Genomic DNA, 21,563 nt, shown 5'->3' on the forward strand with positions numbered 1-21,563 from the left:
CGGCCCCCTTGAACTTTGCGACCTTTTGCCACATTTCAGGCTTCAAACATAAAGATATAAAACTGTATTTTTTTGTGAAGAATCAACAACAAGTGGGACACAATCATGAAGTGGAACAACATTTATTGAATATTTCAAACTTTTTTAACAAATCAAAAACTGAAAGATTGGGCATGCAAAATTATTCAGCCCGTTTACTTTCAGTGCAGCAAACTCTCTCCAGAAGTTCAGTGAGGATCTCTGAATGATCCAATGTTGACCTAAATGACTAATGATGATAAATACAATCCACCTGTGTGTAATCAAGTCTCCGTATAAATGCACCTGCACTGTGATAGTCTCAGAGGTCCGTTAAAAGCGCAGAGAGCATCATGAAGAACAAGGAACACACCCTGTGCATTCACCTTAATGTATTTTATTTAAATGTTTGATATGTCTCAGTTCAAAGACAGACAGGTCTTCAAATTATGTTTCTTAATATATTTAATGTTGAAAATGTGTTTTTTAAACATATCATACCCTATAGTTTGTAAAACTAACTGATTTGAACCCTACTGTTGTATTTTGTGGTTGTGATGAGTAGTGTTGCTGAATTCAATGTACAATGTTATCTATTAAACATGACATGACAGTACGCTAATATAAAATTGCTGATTCGTAACTTCTAGTCAACCATTTCAGACTCAGAATTGTCATACTTCAATAGCATTTCACTCCATTAATGTAATTACATCAACAGTAGTTTAAAGAGTAAGACAATTATTTGTTAACATGTTTATATACTGTATATCCATACTAGAGTATAAATGCAGTATGAAATTGAAATAATATCACTGTAAGAATGGTTTAAAAATACATTATAAACTATATTAAAATAATTATGAATCATAATAAAAATAAAGAAATTAAAACATTTTTTAAAAATGTTACTATCTATCAATCACACAGTTTCATGTTAAGATAGTTGTGTACTCTTAGAAACTGAGAAATAACAAGACAAGTAAATACATTGAATCAGTATCAAGAAAGGTGTAACATTTAGACATGTCTTGGAATTATAGTTTGAATAATTTCATAACAGCATTAAGTGCGAAAACCCAATCCAAATGCAATTTGACATAATGTATCATTATTACAAAATAACTACTGGCTATAGTGTGAAAATTAGAATATAAGGGATATGAGACAGTAAGGAAAAACTAAGGGGACGTGGACTGAGGTGAAAGACAATGTTTAATATCCAAATTGGTTAGAAACGGGTGAACGTTAGGGTTAAGAATAGGGTTACGTGCTACAATGTGTACAAACCCTGGATGACTGGCATCGTGCTCTGTATTGAAGCTACTGGTGCAGCTATCTTGGCACTCCTCCCCAATTGTAAAAATATTTTGGAAGCTATAGAAATGCATTTATTAATGTCTACATTTGACATATTTATTCTATAACAGACACCCTAATGCATACTTTCAAATTATTCTATGTAAGCTGAACATAAAATTGAAACAATATATTTTAAAAACATTCCGTAAAGTATTTATTTTTGGAGAGTCCTAATGTTCCTGTCCGCACTACAACAAAACATACTTAAAAACATGTCATTTTGTCCTTTAACATTTGAATTGAAATACTGTAGAATTCTATTCAATTCCATTGGAGGACTGCTCCTACTAGGGAGTGCCAATATGGCCGACCGGTGGCTTCAAAGTCTCTCAATGGCCAATAAATACTGTAGCATCAACAATCCAGGGTTTATATACGTCATTGGTTATGTGTTTGGTTAAGGTCAGGGGGTTGGTTAAGGATATAGTTTGGGTTACGGTAAGGGTTAGTTTTCAGGGTTTTGGCAAGTTGAGCTGTAAATGGGATGTTGGTCAGAAAAGTCCCCTTAGTCTCTACTGTAATAGTATTTACAGCTTCATACTCGGTTCAGTTTCTCCTTCTTACTTCTTCCCCTTTTCTTCCTTGTGGAAGATATTCCCATCAGGCTGCTCCTTCCATCTCAGTTTGACATCATCAGACATCCCCTTTCCAGTCAATTCCTTCTTTATCTGAGGAACACAAACAGAATTTTGTTTACTGGCTGGTCTACCAACTATGCAGTCAGTACTGGCTAACACTTTACTGCATACCCCCTTATGTATGCATTCATAAACTATTTATGACAGTTATATAAGACAGGTAAATCTGTAGTCAATGGTATATAATTTAGCCAGATATTGCAGTAACCCTTTATCACTTGTAACTCTCAATCACCACTAAAATGGCTGTAATTTCTCAACGAGGAACAGAAGGTGAAATTCACCTGCTGCAAGATGGCCTCCTGAATGGCAGGATCAGTCAGGACCATGTTCTGGTCCTTTGGGGTCAGCTTCACTCTCACCACCTGCTGAGTCTTCATCACTGCGGGAGCTAACAGAGCCAGAGACGGAGCCAGAGACGGAGCCAGAGACGGAGCCAGAGACGGAGCCAGAGACGGAGACAGAGCAGACCTAACTCACTCTATTAAATTAATCATAACAGGAACATTTTACATTAGCTAGAAATTCAAAAGGAAATGATCTTAACAGAGAAAAATGTCTTCTGTGTGCTACCTATATCCCCCCACTAGAATCCCCATACTTTAATGAAGACAGCTTCTCCATCCTGGAGGGGGAAATTAATCATTTCCAGGCCCAGGGACATGTACTAGTCTGTGGCGACCTAAATGCCAGAACTGTACAAGAACCTGACTGACACCCTCAGCACACAGGCGGACAAACTCCTACCTGGAAATGACAGCATTCCCTCCCCAATATGCACCCCAGGCACAACTAAGACAACATAACCAACAAAAACGGGTCACAACTCCCGCAGCGCTGTCACATGCTGGGTATGTACATAGTCAATGGTAGGCTTCGAGGGGACTTCTATGGTAGGTACACCTATAGCTCATCCCTTGGCAGTAGTACTACAGACTCATTTATCACTGACCTCAACACAGAGTCTCTCAGGGCATTCACAGTCAGACCACTGACACCCCTATCAGATCACAGCAAAATCACACTACAGGAACAGAGCAATGCTCAATAATGAGGCACAAAGCCAAATGAGCTGAATAAAATTAAGAAATGCTATAGATGTCACGACTCCGGCAAAGTCTGTCCCTCTCCTTGTTTCTAGCCATCGCTGATCCACTTTTCATTTTCATTTTATTTTGTCTTTGTTTTACACACCTGGTTTCAATTCCCTAATTACATGTTCATTATGTAACCCTCTGTTTTCCCCATGGTTTTTGTGCGTGATTGTTTTACATATGTTCAGCCCGTTATTGTGGGCTCGGTATTACGACATGTTATTTGGAATATTTGAGTAAAGTTACTTGTGTTACTCATCTCTGCTGTCCTGCGCCTGACTCCTCTGCACCAGCTCCACCCAGACCATTACAATAGATGGAAGGAAAGTATGTGGAAACCTACCAAAAAACTATTAGGCAACAACAAATTCAAACCCATTTAGACAACTTCCTGGATAAAACTTTCCACTGTAATAGTGAAGGTGTAAACTTGGCAGTAGAAAACCTCATCAGTGTATTTGACCTCTCAGCTTCACTATAAAATAAAACATAAAATTAATGACAAATGGTTTAATTGTCACACCTTGGTCATTGTATTTTGTGTTTTTGTTATATGTTTGGGTAGGCCAGGGTGTGACATGGGTTTATATGTTGTGTTTCGTATTGGGGTTTGTATATTTGGGATCGCGGCTGATTAGGGGTGTTGTTAGGCTTGGCTGCCTGAGGCGATTCTCAATTGGAGTCAGGTGCTTATCGTTGTCTCTGATTGGGAACCGTATTTAGGCAGCCTGAGTTTCGCTTTGTATTTTGTGGGTGTTTGTTCCTGTCTTTGTGTAGTTTTCACCAGATAGGCTGTAATTAGTTTCACGTTTCGTTTGTTGTTTTCGTATTTCAGTTATTTCATGTACCGTCATATCTTTCATTAAAGTCATGAGTAACCTACACGCTGCGCTTCGGTCCAACTCTCTTCATTCAACAGACGAACGCCGTTACATTAATGAAGAATGCAAAAATCTAAGAACGAAATTGAGAAAAATATCCAACCAAAAACAGAGACCCAGAAAACCTGAGTCTACGCTATGATGAATCACTAAAACAATACAGAAATACACTACGGATAAAGAAGGAACAACATGTCAGAAATCATCTTAACCTCTTGAACCTCTGGGGGCAGTATGTCATTTTTGGATGAAAAACGTTCCCGTGTTGAACAATATATTTTGTCACAAAAAGATGCTCGACTATGTATATAATTGACAGCTTTGGAAAGAAAACACTCTGACGCTTCCAAAACTGCAAAGAAATTGTCTGTGAGTGCCACAGAACTAATGCTACAGGCGAAACCAAGATGAAATTTCATACAGGAAGTGAGCCAGATTTTTGAGGCGCTGTGTTCCAATGTCTCCTTATATGGCTGTGAATGCGCAAGGAGAGAGCCTACACTTTCTGTCGTTTCCCCAAGGTGTTTGCAGCATTGTGACGTATTTGTAGGCATATCATTGGAAAATTGACCATAAGAGACTACATTTACCAGGTGTCCGCTCGGTGTCCTCCGTCAAAACTATTGTGTAATCTCCAGGTGCATGCATTTTCCATTTTGAACAGAGGAGAAACCAAACTGCCACGAGTGACTTATCATCGAATAGATATGTGAAAAACACCTTGAGGATTGATTCTAAACAACGTTTGCCATGTTTCTGTCGATATTATGGTGCTAATTTGGAAAAAAGTTTGGCGTCGTAAGTGACTGCATTTTCCGGTCTTTTTCTTAGCCAAATGTGATGAACAAAACGGAGCTATTTCGTCTACACAGATAATCTTTTTGGAAAAAATGAACATTTGCTATCTAATTAAGAGTCTCGTCATTGAAAACATCTGAAGTTCTTCAAAGGTAAATTATTTTATTTGAATGCTTTTCTCATTTTTGTGAAAATGTTGCCTGCTGAATGCTAGGCTTAATGCTATGCTAGGCTATCAATACTCTTACACAAATGCTTGTGCAGCTTTGGTTGAAAAGGATATTTTGAAAATCTGAGATTACAGTTTTGTTAACAAAATGCTAAGCTTGTGTTTGAATATATTTATTTAATTTCATTTGTGATTTTCATGAATAGGAAACGTTGCGTTATGGTAATGAGCTTGAGGCTATGATTACGCTCCCGGATACGGGATTGCTCGTCGCTAGAGGTTAAACCCCACCCTCTTCAACATATACAGTGGGGCAAAAAAGTATTTAGTCAGCCACCAATTGTGCAAGTTCTCCCACTTAAAAAGATGAGAGAGGCCTGTAATTTTCATCATAGGTACACTTCAACTATGACAGACAAAATGAGAAAGAAAATCCAGAAAATCACATTGTAGGATGTTTAATGAATTTATTTGCAAATTATGGTGGAAAATAAGTATTTGGTCAATAACAAAAGTTTATCTCAATACTTTGTTATATACCCTTTGTTGGCAATGACAGAGGTCAAAAGTTTTCAGTAAGTCTTCACAAGGTTTTCACACACTGTTGCTGGTATTTTGGCCGATTCCTCCATGCAGATCTCTTTTAGAGCAGTGATGTTTTGGGGCTGTTGCTGGTCAACACGGACTTTCAACTCCCTCCAAAGATTTTCTATGGGGTTGAGATCTGGAGACTGGCTAGGCCACTCCAGGACCTTGAAATGCTTCTTACGAAGCCACTCCTTTGTTGCCCGGGCGGTGTGTTTGGGATCATTGTCATGCTGAAAGACCCAGCCACATTTCATCTTCAATGCCCTTGCTGATGGAAGGAGGTTTTCACTCAAAATCTCACGATACATGGCCCCATTCATTCTTTCCTTTACACGGATCAGTCGTCCTGGTCCCTTTGCAGAAAAACAGCCCCAAAGCATGATGTTTCCACACCCATGCTTCACAGTAGGTGTGGTGTTCTTTGGATGCAACTCAGCATTCTTTGTCCTCCAAACACGACGAGTTGAGTTTTTACCAAAAAGTTATATTTTGGTATCATCTGACCATATGACATTCCCCAAATCTTCTTCTGGATCATCCAAATGCTCTCTAGCAAATTTCAGACGGGCCTGGACATGTACTGGCTTAAGCAGGGGGACACGTCTGGCACTGCAGGATTTGAGTCCCTGGCGTAGTGTGTTACTGATGGTAGGCTTTGTTACTTTGGTTACAGCTCTCTGCAGGTCATTCACTAGGTTCTTGTGATCATTTTGACCCCACGGGGTGAGATCTTGCGTGGAGCCCCAGATCGAGGGAGATTATCAGTGGTCTTGTATGTCTTCCATTTCCTAATAATTGCTCCCACAGTTGATTTCTTCAAACCAAGCTGCTTACCTATTGCAGATTCAGTCTTCCCAGCCTGCTGCAGGTCTACAATTTTGTTTCTGGTGTCCTTTGACAACTCTTTGGTCTTGGCCATAGTGGAGTTTGGAGTGTGACTGTTTGAGGTTGTGGACAGATGTCTTTTATACTGATAACAAATTCAAACAGGTGCCATTAATACGGGTAATGAGTGGATGACAGAGGAGCCTCTTAAAGAGGAAGTTACAGGTCTGTGAGAGCCAGAAATCTTGCTTGTTTGTAGGTGACCAAATACTTATTTGCCACTATAATTTGCAAATAAATTCATTAAAAATCCTACAATGTGATTTTCTGGATTTTTTCCCCCATTTTGTCTGTCATAGTTGAAGTGTACTTATGATGAAAATTACAGGCCCCTCTCATCTTTTTAAGTGGGAGAACTTGCACAATTGGTGGCTGGCAAAATACTTTTTTGCCCCACTGTATATCAACAAATTGGTGAGGGCACTAGAACAGTCTGCAGCACCCGGCCTCAACCTACTAGAATCTGAAGTCAAATGTCTACTGTTTGCTGATGATCTGGTGCTTCTGTCCCCAACCAAGGAGGGCCTACAGCAGTCTCTAGATCTTCTGCACAGATTCTGTCGACCCAGTAAATCTCAGTAAGACAAAAATAATGGTGTTCCAAAATCGGTCCAGTTGCCAGGACCACAAATACAAATTCCATCTAGACACCATTGCCCTAGAGCACACAAACAACTATAGATGCCTTTGCTTAAACATCAGCACCACAGGTAACTTCCACAAAGCTGTGAACGAGCTGAGAGACAAGGCAAGAGGGCCATATATGCCATCAAAAGGAACATAAAATTCGACATACCAATTAGGATCTGGAAAAAAATACTTGAATCAGTTATAGAACCCATTGCTCTTTATGGTTGTGAGGTCTAAAACGATGATGTTAAAGAGTTTAGGGCCTTCTACGCCATCAAAATGAACATAAAATCTGACATAACAATTTGGTTCTGGTTAACGTCTCTTTTCTGGATTTTGATAATTAGTGGGTATCTGCCTAATTCTGCTCTGCATGCATTATTTGGTGTTTTACATTGTACCCAGGATATTTTTGCAGAATTCAGCATTTAGAGTCTCAATTTGGTGTTTGTCCCATTTTGTAAATTCTCTGTTGGTGAGTGGACCCAATACCTCAAAACAGTAAAGGGCAATTGGTTCTATAGTTGATTCAAGTAATTTTAAAGTACAAAAGGGAAACTAAATAAACAGAAATATGGTTTGTATTTACAATGGTGTTTGTTCTTCACTGGTTGCCCTTTTCTTGTGGAAACAGGACACAAATCTTGCTGCTGTGATGGTTGTAGAATTTAACTATTTGCACATAATATGACATTTGAAATGTCTTTATTCTTTTGGAAATTTTGTGAGTGTAATGTTTAATGTTAATTTTTAATGTTTCTGTCGATCTGGCCCTGTCTCTCTGTCAATTTAATTTCATTTAAGGGCTTCATTGGCATGGGAAACATATGGTAACATTGTCAAAGCAAATGAAGTAAATAAAACAAAAGTGAAATAGAGAGAGACAGAGCCAGAGCCAGACACTAACTCTCACCACCTACTCTTCTTCATTGGTTCTAACAGAGACAGATAGGGTAACTTCACACACACACACACACACACACACACACACACACACACACACACACACACACACACACACACACACACACACACACACACACACACACACACACACACACACACACACACACACACACACACACACACACACACACACACACACACACACACACACACACACACACACACACACACACACACACACACACACACACAATAACATATAGTGTAACTCACCACCGTAGCAGCAGAAGGGAAGTTTTGTTCCACATGTGTAGTCTACCCATTTGCCTGATTTATCGAACATCGACACACAGTACCCGTAGCGATTATTCGGTGCTCCTGAACGCCAGTATCTGAATGAAGAGTTACTCTGGTCCGACCAGCTCCAGTCTCTGAACAGGCCTATCCACACCCAGTTTCCCTTCGGTACAATGTTCCCTATCTTCCTGCTCTCAGCCAGGTTCCTCACACTGGCCATGTCTGTGTAGTGCTGTCTGCAGTAGCTCTGCCCTTCATCCCACGTCATACTTTCATTTGACAAGATGAACCTCTCAGAAATGATGGTTGTCTTCCCTGCAAATGTTTAACGTTGAATGTAAGTATCATTTTCTAGAAATACAAGACTTCAGAAAGTATTCATACCCCTTGACTTTTTCCACATTTTGTTGTGTTACTGTAGTGGGTAGTAATATTTATAATTTAGGTTATTATAAATAACTCAAATGTGACTGATAATAAGACTAAGCAATTAGCCTATTAAAATGTTTATCTGACTCCATAAATATAGTTAGTAGTATGCAAGAGACTATGGTTGAGTTACAGTAATAGGCAAATATCTGAGAATGGATTCAAAATACAATTGTATTTATTTACTTTGTAAAAATCAATGGATTCACATACAAGACTTAAAGCTTGAGTAACAAACCATTAACAAGCATTACAAGGCATTATTCTCGTAATTGTCAGAGAGAGAGAGAAATCATAGCCTGAATGGCCATGCCCCAAAAGTCAGTTGGGTGGAGAGATAGAGAGAGAGAGAGAGAGAGAGAGAGAGAGAGAGAGAGAGAGAGAGAGAGAGAGAGAGAGAGAGAGAGAGAGAGAGAGAGAGAGAGAGAGAGAGATAAAGAGAGAGAGAGAGAGAGAGAGAGAGAGAGATAAAGAGAAAGAGATAAAGAAGAGAGAGATAAAGAGAGAGAGATAAAGAGAGAGAGATAAAGAGAGAGAGAGATAAGAGAGAGAGAGATAAAGAGAGAGAGAGAGAAGAGAGAGAGAGAGAGAGAGAGAGAGAGAGAGAGAGAGAGAGAGAGAGAGAGAAAGAGAGAGAGAGAGAGAGAGAGAGAGAGAGAGAGAGAGAGAGAGAGAGAGAGAGAGAGAGAGAGAGAGAGAGAGAGAGAGAGAGAGAGAGAGAGAGAGAGAGAGAGAGAGATAAAGAGAGAGAGAGAGAGAGAGAGAGAGAGAGAGAGAGAGAGAGAGAGAGAGAGAGAGAGAGAGAGAGAGAGAGAGAGAGAGAGAGAGAGAGAGAATGTGTATCTCACTACAGAATTTAAGGAACAAAAAAGTGATAGAACAATGAATCCGAGACCCTTTTATAAGCATCTGAGTTGCTTGGATTCATAACCTGAGTTGTTGATAAATAGCATTTCTGTAAAGTTAACCTCCAATCAGATATCAGACCTACATTATGTTACCTCTGCTTGTCAGATACGAGAGGCACACTTTCGCTGTGGCAGTTTCCAGGAGGAGATGTTCTCACGGACGTCCTGTGGTCACTGGCGCCAGGAGTGGTGTGAAGACTGATAAAAACTTCAATTGACTAAATGAATGTTACTGTTTGAATGAAATTGTGGTGTTTACTTTTTTTCAAGAGCTTATAAAGAGCTGCCGAAACTTGACATGTCTTATTGCATTGTATGCTTTCTGATTGATGTATTTTTAAAGTGACTGGATTAGAACTGTAGGGTGGGTTGACTGGTTATTAAGCACATTTCTGTTGTCTGGACAGATTATTTGAATTGAGTTGATTAGAGTCTGGGTTTGTTTTCGTGTCTTTTTTTTAAGTAACACGAAGCGTTAAGTAATTCAGGCTGGGGCTGCGTTCCTACTTGAATTTGATTAAAAGGACAACACATTTGTTCATACTTTGAGAACGTTACCAAACTCCTGTGTGTATCACACACACAGTTTTTCTCTTACAGATTATTCTGAACTGAAGACACGTGTCACCACGTTAAGTCTTAGCCTATTGGTGATAGTCATTTACTCTGAGTTACATGTATTTCATGTACACAGCAGTTGAGTATTATTTATTTTGTGACTAATGCATTCTATTAGTTGAATTGAGTAAATGCATTCCTTGTTTTACAGAGTAATTATTTGATTAACTAAATGACTGTATCTTGGTAGGCCTATTGATAGTTGTTAATTACACTATACATATAGTACATATATGCACTATAAATATATGCTTGGTCTCTGAGTTAAGGTTAACTCAATAATTTTATGCTAGGACATCGATTGCAAGATATTAGCTCCTTGTTCCTTAGCCTCTTAATAATTGCATTCTTCGCCTTCTTTCAGTGCCACAGACGTGGCCAGCTATCAAGAACTGTGGGCTCTTCTTCCCCGTGACCGACGTGAGTAAGACAATTCGTTTTCAGGGAGGCACCCACAAACTTGCCTATTGTTTTTCTTGACCATAGAGTTTGCTAGAAGGCACATCAGACATCAGCCATCATGTTACCCCTGCTGTAACTAACATAGCCCTGAACATTTTGATTGTGACATAATTTATAATCTCACAATGGGCCTGGCATTGTTTACAGACATATTTAATCAATCCCTATCCCAGTATGTTATCCCCACATGCTTCAAGATGGTCACCATTGTTCCTGTACCCAAGAAAGCAGAAGTAACTGAACTAAATGACTATCGCCCCATTGCACTCACCTCTCATCATGAAGTGCTTTGAGAGACTAGTCAAGGATCATATCACCTCTACATTACTTGTCACCCTAAACCCACTTCAATTTGCTTACCGCCCCAATAGATACACAGACGATGCAATCGCCATCGCACTGCACACTGCCCTATCCCATCTCAACAAGAGAAATACCTATGTAAGAATGCTGTTGTCATGACGTTGGCCTGGGGGGGTAGGTTTATGACAGTCATAAATACCTCTTCCCCCCTTTTTCCTCTCTCTACCCTACTGAGGTTACATTTGCAAAACCCTTGGTTAACATAGAGATTCTGGGAACATCAGAAGGTGGGGGGGAAATGAACTATATTCTGGTAATCCGACCAATGGAACATATGCGGTGGTATTTAATGAATATGATGTCAGTTCGGTTGTCATCTGAGACATTCTCATCAATGATAATATGACACAAACTCTACAGTGGAAAGTCTACACATCAGAGTTATCGGAATCACATGTAATTGTTGTTCAATTTAAATGCTTGAATATGAAATTATTCGTGATGGGATGAAATGTGATTTTAGCTTCTAAAATGTGAGATTTGGGTTTTCATAAGATAGGGCTCTACTCAATCAGTGGCCCGCCCCTGTGAAGGGACCTGGGCTATAAAACTTTTAAAACACGCCCTCCTCTCCCTTCAGATATATACCCTTGACGACAAAATAACCTCCTGTTCCGAGGACATGAGTACAACGGTCCTATGTCAGAATGGTTCAGACAATAACTACAGAATGAAGCCAACATCAGCATGAGCTTTGGTTGCGAACTTGGAACTCTTATTCAGTACAGAAGTGATACCTCCTAGCCGTTGAGTTAGCAACAGCAGATGCAACGAGGGTTAGGAAGGAACAGACAGAGTATCCCGTCTATCACCCAACGACGTTACTACATCGTATCCAATTGACAACCAGAGACATTCTTCAAAGGACTCGGTTGGGCAACACGGCTTTCCATTTAGAATGCATACGATACTGTATTTACGATAGCACAGCTTCTTCCCTTTGTTCTTCAGTCTTCCCGCTCTTTCACTCAAACCCAGACCCTTTTCTTTTGTGTAACAAGCTGTCATATTTGTTCCGCCCGCTAGGGACGTTTTCCTTTATGACGTAATTTGTAATCAAGTTATGATTTAATTATGTGTATGTGTAATTCTGTGTGATTACGTAGTTAGGTATTTAGTAAATAAATTATTAAACCCAATTTTGTATGGCTGATTCAAATTGTTAGCCAGGGTTTGTGCAGATAACCAAGAATTTACAACTTTCAGATGAGACTGAATTAAGATGAAGATTCATATTGACTGCTATTGATGTAAAATATTACTTGGTGTTTAAGAGTTTAAGAGTTTATTCGGAAGATAACAGCTCTGTTAATGTTATTTAGTGGTGCCTGACTCTCTAGTTTATTACATTTACATGATTAGCTCAATCAGGTAACATTAATTACGGATAAATTATTTTATAGAATAGCATGTCATATCACTTAATCCGGCATAGCCAAAGAAACGACACTGTTCATTGACTATAGCTCAGCATTCAACACCATAGTACCCTCCAAGCTCATCATTAAACTCGAGGCCCTGGGTGTGAACCTCACTCGGTGGTGAATTTGGGAAACAACCCCTCCACTTCGCTGATCCTCAACACTGGGGCCCCACAAGGGTGTGTTCTCAGCCCCCTCCTGTACTCTTTGTTCACCCTTGACTGTGTGGCCAAGCACGCCTCCAACTTAATCATCAAGTTTGCAGACGACACTACAGTAGTAGGCTTGATTACCAACAATGATGAGAGAGCCTACAGGGAGGAGGTGAGGGCTGTGGGAGTGTTGTGATTGTGGACTTCAGCAAACAGCAGAGGGAGCACCCACCTATCATTGGGACCACATGGGAGAAGGTGGAAAGCTTCAAGTTCCTCAGAGTACACATCACTGACAAACTGAAACGGTCCACCCACACAGACAGTGTGGTAAAGAAGGCGCAACAGTGCCTCTTCAACCTCAGGAGGCTGGAGAAATTTGGCTTGGCACCTAAAACCCTCAAAAACCTTTACAGATGCACAATTGAGAGCATCCTGTCTGGCTGTATCACCGCCTGGTACGACAACTGCACCACCGGCAACTGCACCACCCACAACTACAGGGCTCTCCAGTGGGTGGTGCGGTCTGCCCTCCAAGACACCTACAGTACAAGATCTCACAGGAAGGCCAAAAAGATCATCAAGGACAACAAACTCCCTAGCCACTGCCTGTTCACCCCGCTATCTTCCAGAAGGCGAGGTCAGTGCAGGTGCATCAAATCTGGGACCGAGAGACTGAAAAACAGCTTCTATCTCAAGGCCATCAGACTGTTAAATAGTCATCACTAACACATTAGAGGCTGCTGCCCATATACATAGAGTTGAAATCACTGGCCACTTTAATAAATGGAACACTAGTCCCTTTAATAATGTTTACATATTTTGCATTACTCATCTCATATGTATATACTGTATTCTATTCTTCTGTATCTTAGTCTATGCCGCTCTGACATTGCTCGTACATATATTTATATATTCTTTATGCCATTCCTTTACTTAGATTTGTGTGTATTGGGTACATGTTGTGTAATTGTTTATATTATTACTAGTTAGACATTACTGCACTGTCGGTGCTAGAAACGTAAGCATTTCTCTAAACCCGCAATAACATCTGCTAAATACGTGTATGTTACCAATAAAAATTTGATTTGATATAATGGTTGGATAATTTCCACCAAACTAAATGGTGACATCCAGGTGATGGGGATTTCTATACTACACTACATTACAGGGTGAATTTAAAATGGATTCAGTTGAGAATTTTTGTCACACAATACCCCATAATGCCAAAGTGGAGTTATGTTTTTAAAAATGTTTACTAATTAATCAAAAATGTAAAGTTGAAATGTCTTTAGTTAAAAGTATTCAACCTCTGTTATGTTTAGCCTAAATAAGTTAAGGACTAAAAATGTGCTTAAGTAATTCTTATTTACAATGACGGCCTGCCAAAAGGCAAAAGGCCTCCTGCAGGGACGGGGGACTGGGATTTATTATTATTTTTAAATAAATACAATATAAATATAGGACAAAACACACATCATACAAGAGAGACAACACTACGTAAAGAGAGACCTAAGACAACAACATAGCAAGGCATTAACACATGACAACACAGCATAGTAGCAACACAACATAACAACAACATGGTAAAAACACAACATGGTAGCAGCACAAAACATGGTACAAACATTATAGGGCACAGTCAACAGCACAAGGGTCAAGAAGGTAGAGACAACATTACATCACACAAAGCAGCCACAACTGTCAATAAGTTGCATGGACTCACTCTGTGTGCAATAATAATGTTTCACATAATTTTTGAATGACAACCTCATCTCTGTACCCCACACATACAATTATCTGTAAAGTCCCTCAGTCGAGCAGTGAAAAAAAGTATTGTTTAACCACAAAGACCAGGGTATCAATACACCTAGTCACTACAATGATAGAGACATTCTTCCTAATTCATTTGCTTGAGAGGAAGGAAACCACTCAGGGATTTCAACATGAGGCCAATGGTGATTTTAAAACAGTTACAGAGTTAAATGTTGGGCTCCCGAGTGGTGCAGCACTTTAAGGCACTGTATCTCAGTGCTAGAGGTGTCACTACAGACACCCTGGTTCGTATCCAGGCTGTATCACAACCAGCCATGATTGGGAGTCCCATAGGGCGGTGCACAATTGGCCCAGTGTTGTCCAGCTTTGGCCAGTGTAGGGCCGTCATTGTAAATAACAATTTGTTCTTAACTGACTTGCCTAGTTAAACGAAGGTTCAATTTAATTGCTGTCATAGGAGAAAATAAAAGATGGATCAACAACATTGTAGTTACTCCACAATACTGACCTAAATGACAGAGTAAAAAGAAGAAAGCATGTACAGAATAAAAAATATTTTTTAAAATGCATCCTGTTTGCAATAAGGCACTAAATTAAAACTGTAAAAAATATGGGATACAAATTCACTTTATGTCTTTAATACAAAACAAAGTGTTATGTTTGGGACAAATCCAACACAACACATCACTGAGATCAAATCTTCATATTTCAGGCATGGTTGTGGCTGCTTGTCATCGGCAAGGAGTAAAGAGTTTTTTGGGGCTAAAAAGAAACGGAATAGAGCTAAGCACAGGCAAAATCCTAGAAGAAAACCTGGTTCAACTTGCTTTCCAACAGAAACTGGGAGACAAATTCACCTTTCAGCAGGACAATAACCTAAAAAACATGGCCAAATATACACTGGAGTAGCTTACCAAGACAACATGGAATGTTCCTGAGTGGCCTAGTTACAGGTTGCACTTAAAAAAGGATAGAAAATCTATGGTAAGGCTTGAAAATGGTTGTCTAGCAATGATCAGGAATCGTCTTGACAAAGCTTAAATAATTTAAAAAAAGACTAATCTGCAAATATTGTACAATCCAGATTTGCAACGATCTTAGAGACTTGCCCCTGAGTGGCGCAGCGGTCTAAGGCCCTGCATCTCAATGCAAGAGGTGTCACTGCAGTCCCAGGTTTGAATCAAGGCTGCATCACATCTGGCTGTGATTGGCAGTCCCGTAGGGCGGCACACAATTGGCCCAGCGTCATCCGGGTTTGGCTGGGGTAGGCCGTCATTGTAAATAAGAATTTGTTCTTAACTGACATTCTGAGTTAAATAAAGGTTAAATAATCGTATTTTTTAAATATAAAAAAATATCCAAAAGTACTCAAAGCTGTTATCGCTGCCAAAGGTGATTCTAATATGTATTGACTGAGTGGTGTGAATAATTATGTAAGTGAGATATTTTTGTATTTCATTTGCTAAACAATTCTTTTTTTTTGTTTTACTTTGTCATTAAATCCATTTTGAGTTCAGCCTGTAACACAATAAAATGTAGAATAATAAGTCAAGGGGTCTGAATACTTTCTGAAGGCTCTGTATACAGTGTATACATTTTGTTACGTTAAAGCCTTATTCTAATATGGATAAAAGTATTTTTTGTCCTCATCAATCTACACATAATACCCCATAATGACAAAGTTAAAACATATTTTTTGAATTTTTGCAAATGTATTAAAAATAAAAAACTATATATTTATATTTACATAAGTATTCAGACCTTTTGATATGAGACTCGAAATCAGGACATTATGGTAGAGCGGCCAGACAGAAGCCACTCCTAAGTTAAAGGCACATGACAGCCTGCTTGGAGTTTGCCAAAAAGGTACCTAAAGGACTCTCAGACCATGAGAAGCAAGATTCTCTAGTCTGATGAAACCAAGATTGAACTTTTTGGCCTGAATGCCAAGCCTCACGTCTGGAGGACACCTGGCACCATCTCTACGGTGAAACATGGTGGTGGCAGCATCATCCTGTGGAAATATTTTTCGTCAGCAGGGACTGAGAGACTAGTCAGCACTGAGGGAAAAAAGACGGAGCAAAGGACAGAGAGATCCTTGGTGAAAACCTGCTCCAGAGCACTAAGGACCTCAGACTGGGGCGACGGACCAACAGGACAACAATCTTAAGCACACAGGCAAGACAATGCAGTGGCTTAGGGACAAGTCTCTGAATGTCCTTGAGTGACCCAGCCAGAGCCCGGACTTGAACATCTCTGTAGAGACCTGAAAATAGCTGTGCAGCGACGCTCCCCATCCAACCTGATAGAGCTTGAGTGGATCTGCAGAGAAGAACTGGAGAAACTCCCCAAATACAGGTGTTCAATGCTTGTAGCGTCACACCCAAGAAGACTCAAGGCTGTAATCGCTGCCTAAGGTGGTACAACAAAGTACTGAGTAAAGGGTCTGAATACTTTCAGAAATGTGATATTTCAGTTTTTTATATGTAATAAATTAGCAAAACACTTAAAAAAACATGTTTTTGCATTGTCATTATGTGTAATGGTTTTCCTCCTATTCATCTGAAGAGGAGGTGTAGTATGGATCGGACCAAGATGCGGCGTGGTAAGTGTTCATGATGAATATTTTAAAGACAAACTGAACACTAAAATACAAAAACAATAAAGGTAACGTGAATAACCGAAACCGAAAACAGTACTGTGTGGTGAATAAACACAGACATGGAAACAAACACCCACAAACAAACAGTGAAACCCAGGGGTCGGATCTTTTCCCTATCTCCACCCGAACGAGCTGCTATGGATACCTACATCAAGGACGCTCTGGAAGCAGGCCTCATGCGTCCATCCACCTCCCCGGCGGGAGCAGGGTTTTTCTTTGTGGCCAAGAAAGACGGTGGATTACGTCCTTGCATCGACTACCGGGGACTCAATGCCATAACCGTCCGTAACCGTTACCCGCTACCCCTTATGGCCACAGCCTTCGAGCTGCTCCAGGAACTTTGTCAATCAGAGACAACTAATGACACCTGCCTCTGATTGAGAACCATACTAGGCCGAAACATAGAAATCCCAAAATCATAGAAAAACAAACATAGACTGCCCACCCCAACTCACGACCAACTCACGACCCAACCCCTGCCCATACTAACGACCCAACCCCTGACCATACTAAATAACGACAAAACAAAGGTCAGAACGTGACATTATGAGGTATTGTGTGTAGATTAATGAGGAAAATAACTTTTGAATCCATTTTAGAATAATGCTGTAACGTAACAAAATGTGAAAAATTCAAGGGTTCTGAATACTTTCTGAATGCACTGTACTTGTTTTCAGTAATGTTTGTGTCACGATTACTTTATAGAGTGTCAGTGCACATGCAGGTTAAAATATGTTTGCAAACATTAAGTTATGATAATGTTATACTTATTTCCTATTTTAAAATGTTCTAATTGTACAGACATGGAGCTGTAAATACACCAAAGAATAACATGTTCTCACCGTTGTAGCAGACCGAGGAATGATTTTGGTTGCAAATGAGATCCCACCAGGTCCCATACTCTCCTGTCGCTACACAGTGCTGATCAATGTATTTACCATCTGAACTGTCCCAGTTCCTAAACTCAGCCTCTCCCTCACCATAGTAGTCCATATCTTCTAGAGACCACCTCCAGCTGTTAACACCATTATACAGCCCTATCCAGGCTGATCCATTATAACCACTGTCTACAGTGTTGATCAGTCTGTTCATATCCTCCATGTTGTCTATGGTGGCCAGGTCAGTGTACTTATCTCTGCAGTATCTCTGTGCTTCATTCCAGTTCTTCCTCATGTTCACAAAGTGGTACTGAGGATGGCATGGAGAGGGTAAAAACAGCCCTGTGAACAAAACTATCATTTAGTGCATTATTATCTGTTCCATTATCACAGGCCTGCTACACTGGATGCTTAACCTTGTGTTTTCTATAAATCCAGGGTGTGAACAACACAGCTTCACGAGATGCTTGTGCAGCTCAGCGTACAATTACACTGTGGATCTATTTTCAAGATGTTGTGGCGCAACTCACAATTTCAAACACTTGATGAATTGGCTCTGCTCTGCTCACCCAGGAAAAGTTCAGCTTTTCAGTGTAGCAGCTAAAATAAACACCACTTCCACATTACCCCAGTATAACAACACAGAAATATACAGTACTATTGGAAAGTATTCAGACCCCTTGACTTTTTCCACATTTTGTTTTATTACAGCCTTATTCTAAAATGGCCGAACTTGTTTTTTTTCCCCTCATCAATCTACACACAATACCTTATAATGACAAAGCAAAAACATGTTTATTATATATTTTTTGCTAATTTATTACATATCAAAAATGGAAATATCACATTTGAGAATAAGGCTGTAACGTAACAAAATGTGGAAAAAGTCAAGGGGTCGGAATACTTTCCGAAAGCAATGTATATTTCTGTGTTGTTAGCTATACTGGGGCACTGTGGAATACCAGCCTTTCTCCACTCACATGCTTACTCGCGAACTCACTGATTCACACACGCAGGCGCGCACACACACACACACAAACACACACACACACTCACTTTCACGCACACACACACTCTCACTTTCACGCACACACACTCTCACACACACACTATTAATTTACTGTACTGACCTGTTAGTAAGAGAAGGGTTCTCCACCCCATTGTCTGACTGACAGTGTTTCCACTAAGGGAATATAAAAGGAATTGTTACATTAAAGAGAATTGCTAGCAGGGGCTGAAGGGATAGTTGACTCAATTTACAAATTGACATATTGGTTTCAGTACCCTTGAAGCAATCCATTGACAAGGTAAGGACATTAAAATATTGAAAATATCTTTATCAAATTCTATCTTAAGACATTGGTTGTCATATGGACAGGTTTTAATATGTCAGCAGGAGCCATAGTATCTTACAATGACAAAAGTACAGCTAACCTGAAGGTAAATATTTATGCATCGCTCAGTTTACTTAACTGTAATCAAATAATCACGGCAATCAATCGCATGTTGTTGATTAAAATATTCAAATTAAATCACGCTGTTAGATTATAATGACACACATACAAGTGTTTGCCTTTCTGCAACACAAAAATATTGCACCTTAATTGTACATTTTTTTCTAACACTGTCCTCACTCCTCAACATGTAATTTTTTTCAAAATTGTTATTAACTAGTAATATAAATGGGCCATTTTTAAGCATAGAAATCAATTAGCACCCCCCAAAAACGACATGTTCAAGGTTAAAGTTAAATATCAATCTCAAGCACCAAAGAAAACATTTCCCACATTTTGATTGATAATTCAGTTTGGATTCAGAAAATCGTATTAAAATATAAGAACCTGTTTAGTTGGTCTTGTCTGGTCTCTCTCTCATTCTCTGGTCTGTGGACTGAGGTCTATGGTCTGCTCTTGTCTGGTTCTCTGCTCTGTGGACTGAGGTCTCCTGCTGTGTCTGGTGTCGTCTCTCTTAATGGTTGCCTCTCCTCTATGCAGAGCTCTTTAGAGGGCTCAGATGCAAAGTATTTTTCCACTTCCACAGGTCAAACCATATGGCCACTGCTGCCATGACTCCAAGCCGGGCTTTGGTTAAGGTTAGGGTTAACATTAGTGTTAAGGCTTTGTTTAAGGTTTGGCTTAACATTAGGGTTAAGGCTTTGGTAAAGCGTAGGGTTAACATTAAGGTTAAGGCGTTGGTTAATGTTAAGGCTTAAAGGAATAGTTTGGGATTTTGGCAATGAGGACCTTGATCTTCTTCCCCAGAGTCAGATGAACTCGTAGAAAAACAAATCTGTGTACAGTTGAAGTGGGAAGCTTACAAACACCTTAGTAAATTAGTTTAAACTCAGTTTTTCACAATTCCTGACATTTAATCCTAGTAAAAATTCCCTGTCTTAGGTCCGTTAGGATCACTACTTTATTTTAAGAATCTGAAATGTCAGAATAATAGTAGAGAGAATGATTAATTTCAGCTTTTATTTCTTTCATCACATTCCCAGTGGGTCAGAAGTTTACATACACTGAAATAGTATTTGGTAGCATTGCCTTTAACTTTACTAGGGTAGGGGGCAGCATTCGGAATTTTGGATGAAAAGCGTGCCAAAATTAAACTGCCTGCTACTCAGGCCCAGAAGCTATAATTTAATTGGATAGAAAACACTCTAAAGTTTCCAAAACTTTTAAAATAATGTCTGTGAGTATAACATAACTGATATGGCAGTAGAAAACCTGAGGAAAATCCATCCAGGAAGTACTATTATTTTGAAAGACTGCCTATCCACCATACAAAGACCCAGTTCACAATCTCTATGGCTTCCTCTACATGTGACCAGTCTTTCGGCATTGTTTCAGGCTTTTACTCTGAAAAATTATGGAGTTACAGCACTTTCAATGAGGGGACAGTGGACATTTCCAGACATGATCCAAGCACATGATCGGGGGCGCCCCTTTCTTGTTTCTCCTTTTCTATTGACGAAGCTTTTGTCCTGTTGAAATATTATTAATTACGTATGACAAAAACAACTTGAGGATTGATTTTAAACATCGTTTGACATTTTTCATCAAATTGTATTGTACTTTTTAAAACTTTTCATCTGAATGTTGAGAGTGCGCATTGTGCCTTTGGATTACTGAACTAAACGCACCAACAAAACAGAGGTTTTTGGACATAAAGAGGGACACTATTGAACAAAACAAACATTTATTGTCTAAAATTGAGACCTGGGAGTGCCATCTGATGAAGATCATCAAAAGTTAGTGATTCATTTAAGCGTGATTTCTAACATTTGCGAGCCCTATCCTTGGCTGGAAAATGGCTGTATGGTTTTAAGTGACTAGGCGCTGACCTAACATAATTGCGTGGTGTGCTTTTGCCATAAAGCCTTTTTGAAATCAGACACTGTGGTTGGATTTACAAGAAGTTCATCTTTAAAATGGTGTATAATACTTGTATGTTTGAGAAATTGTAATTATGTGATTTCTGTTTGTTTTGAATTTGGCACCCAGCAATTTCACTTGCTGTTGTCGAGACAGGCTAAATTGTTTAACTTGGGTCAAACAATTTGGGTAGCCTTCCACAAACTTCACACAAAAAGTTTGGTGAATTTTGGCCCATTCCTTCAGACAGAGCT

At 39.5% G+C, this 21,563-nt stretch overlaps 1 protein-coding gene across 1 annotated transcript; it reads right to left on the reverse strand.

Annotated features, from left to right (window-relative positions):
- Positions 1 to 304: 304 nt before the first annotated feature.
- On the reverse strand, positions 305 to 19,897 carry LOC124008600 (macrophage mannose receptor 1-like). The gene is made up of 6 exons (XM_046320002.1): positions 19,777 to 19,897; positions 19,066 to 19,118; positions 17,900 to 18,277; positions 8,243 to 8,581; positions 2,303 to 2,409; positions 305 to 2,048 (listed from the first exon to the last, which is right to left on the reverse strand). Exons 2-6 carry the CDS (start codon positions 19,094 to 19,096, stop codon positions 1,941 to 1,943), a joined length of 963 nt encoding a protein of 320 aa, XP_046175958.1. The 5' UTR covers positions 19,097 to 19,118; positions 19,777 to 19,897; the 3' UTR covers positions 305 to 1,940.
- Between the last annotated feature and the right edge of the window lie 1,666 nt (positions 19,898 to 21,563).

The sequence above is a fragment of the Oncorhynchus gorbuscha genome, linkage group LG21, assembly GCF_021184085.1.
Source record: "Oncorhynchus gorbuscha isolate QuinsamMale2020 ecotype Even-year linkage group LG21, OgorEven_v1.0, whole genome shotgun sequence".
In the NCBI taxonomy this organism is placed as follows: domain Eukaryota; kingdom Metazoa; phylum Chordata; class Actinopteri; order Salmoniformes; family Salmonidae; genus Oncorhynchus; species Oncorhynchus gorbuscha.

Coding starts and splice junctions, on each gene's coding strand:
- LOC124008600 (XM_046320002.1), bottom strand. CDS start 19,096: ATGGGGTGGAGAACCCTTCTCTTACTAACAG. Junction 18,278..19,065: donor AACCCTTCTCTTACTAACAG/GTCAGTACAGTA, acceptor TTTTGTTCACAG/GGCTGTTTTTACCCTCTCCA. Junction 2,410..8,242: donor TCCCTTCTGCTGCTACGGTG/GTGAGTTACACT, acceptor TGGCTCTGTTAG/CTCCCGCAGTGATGAAGACT.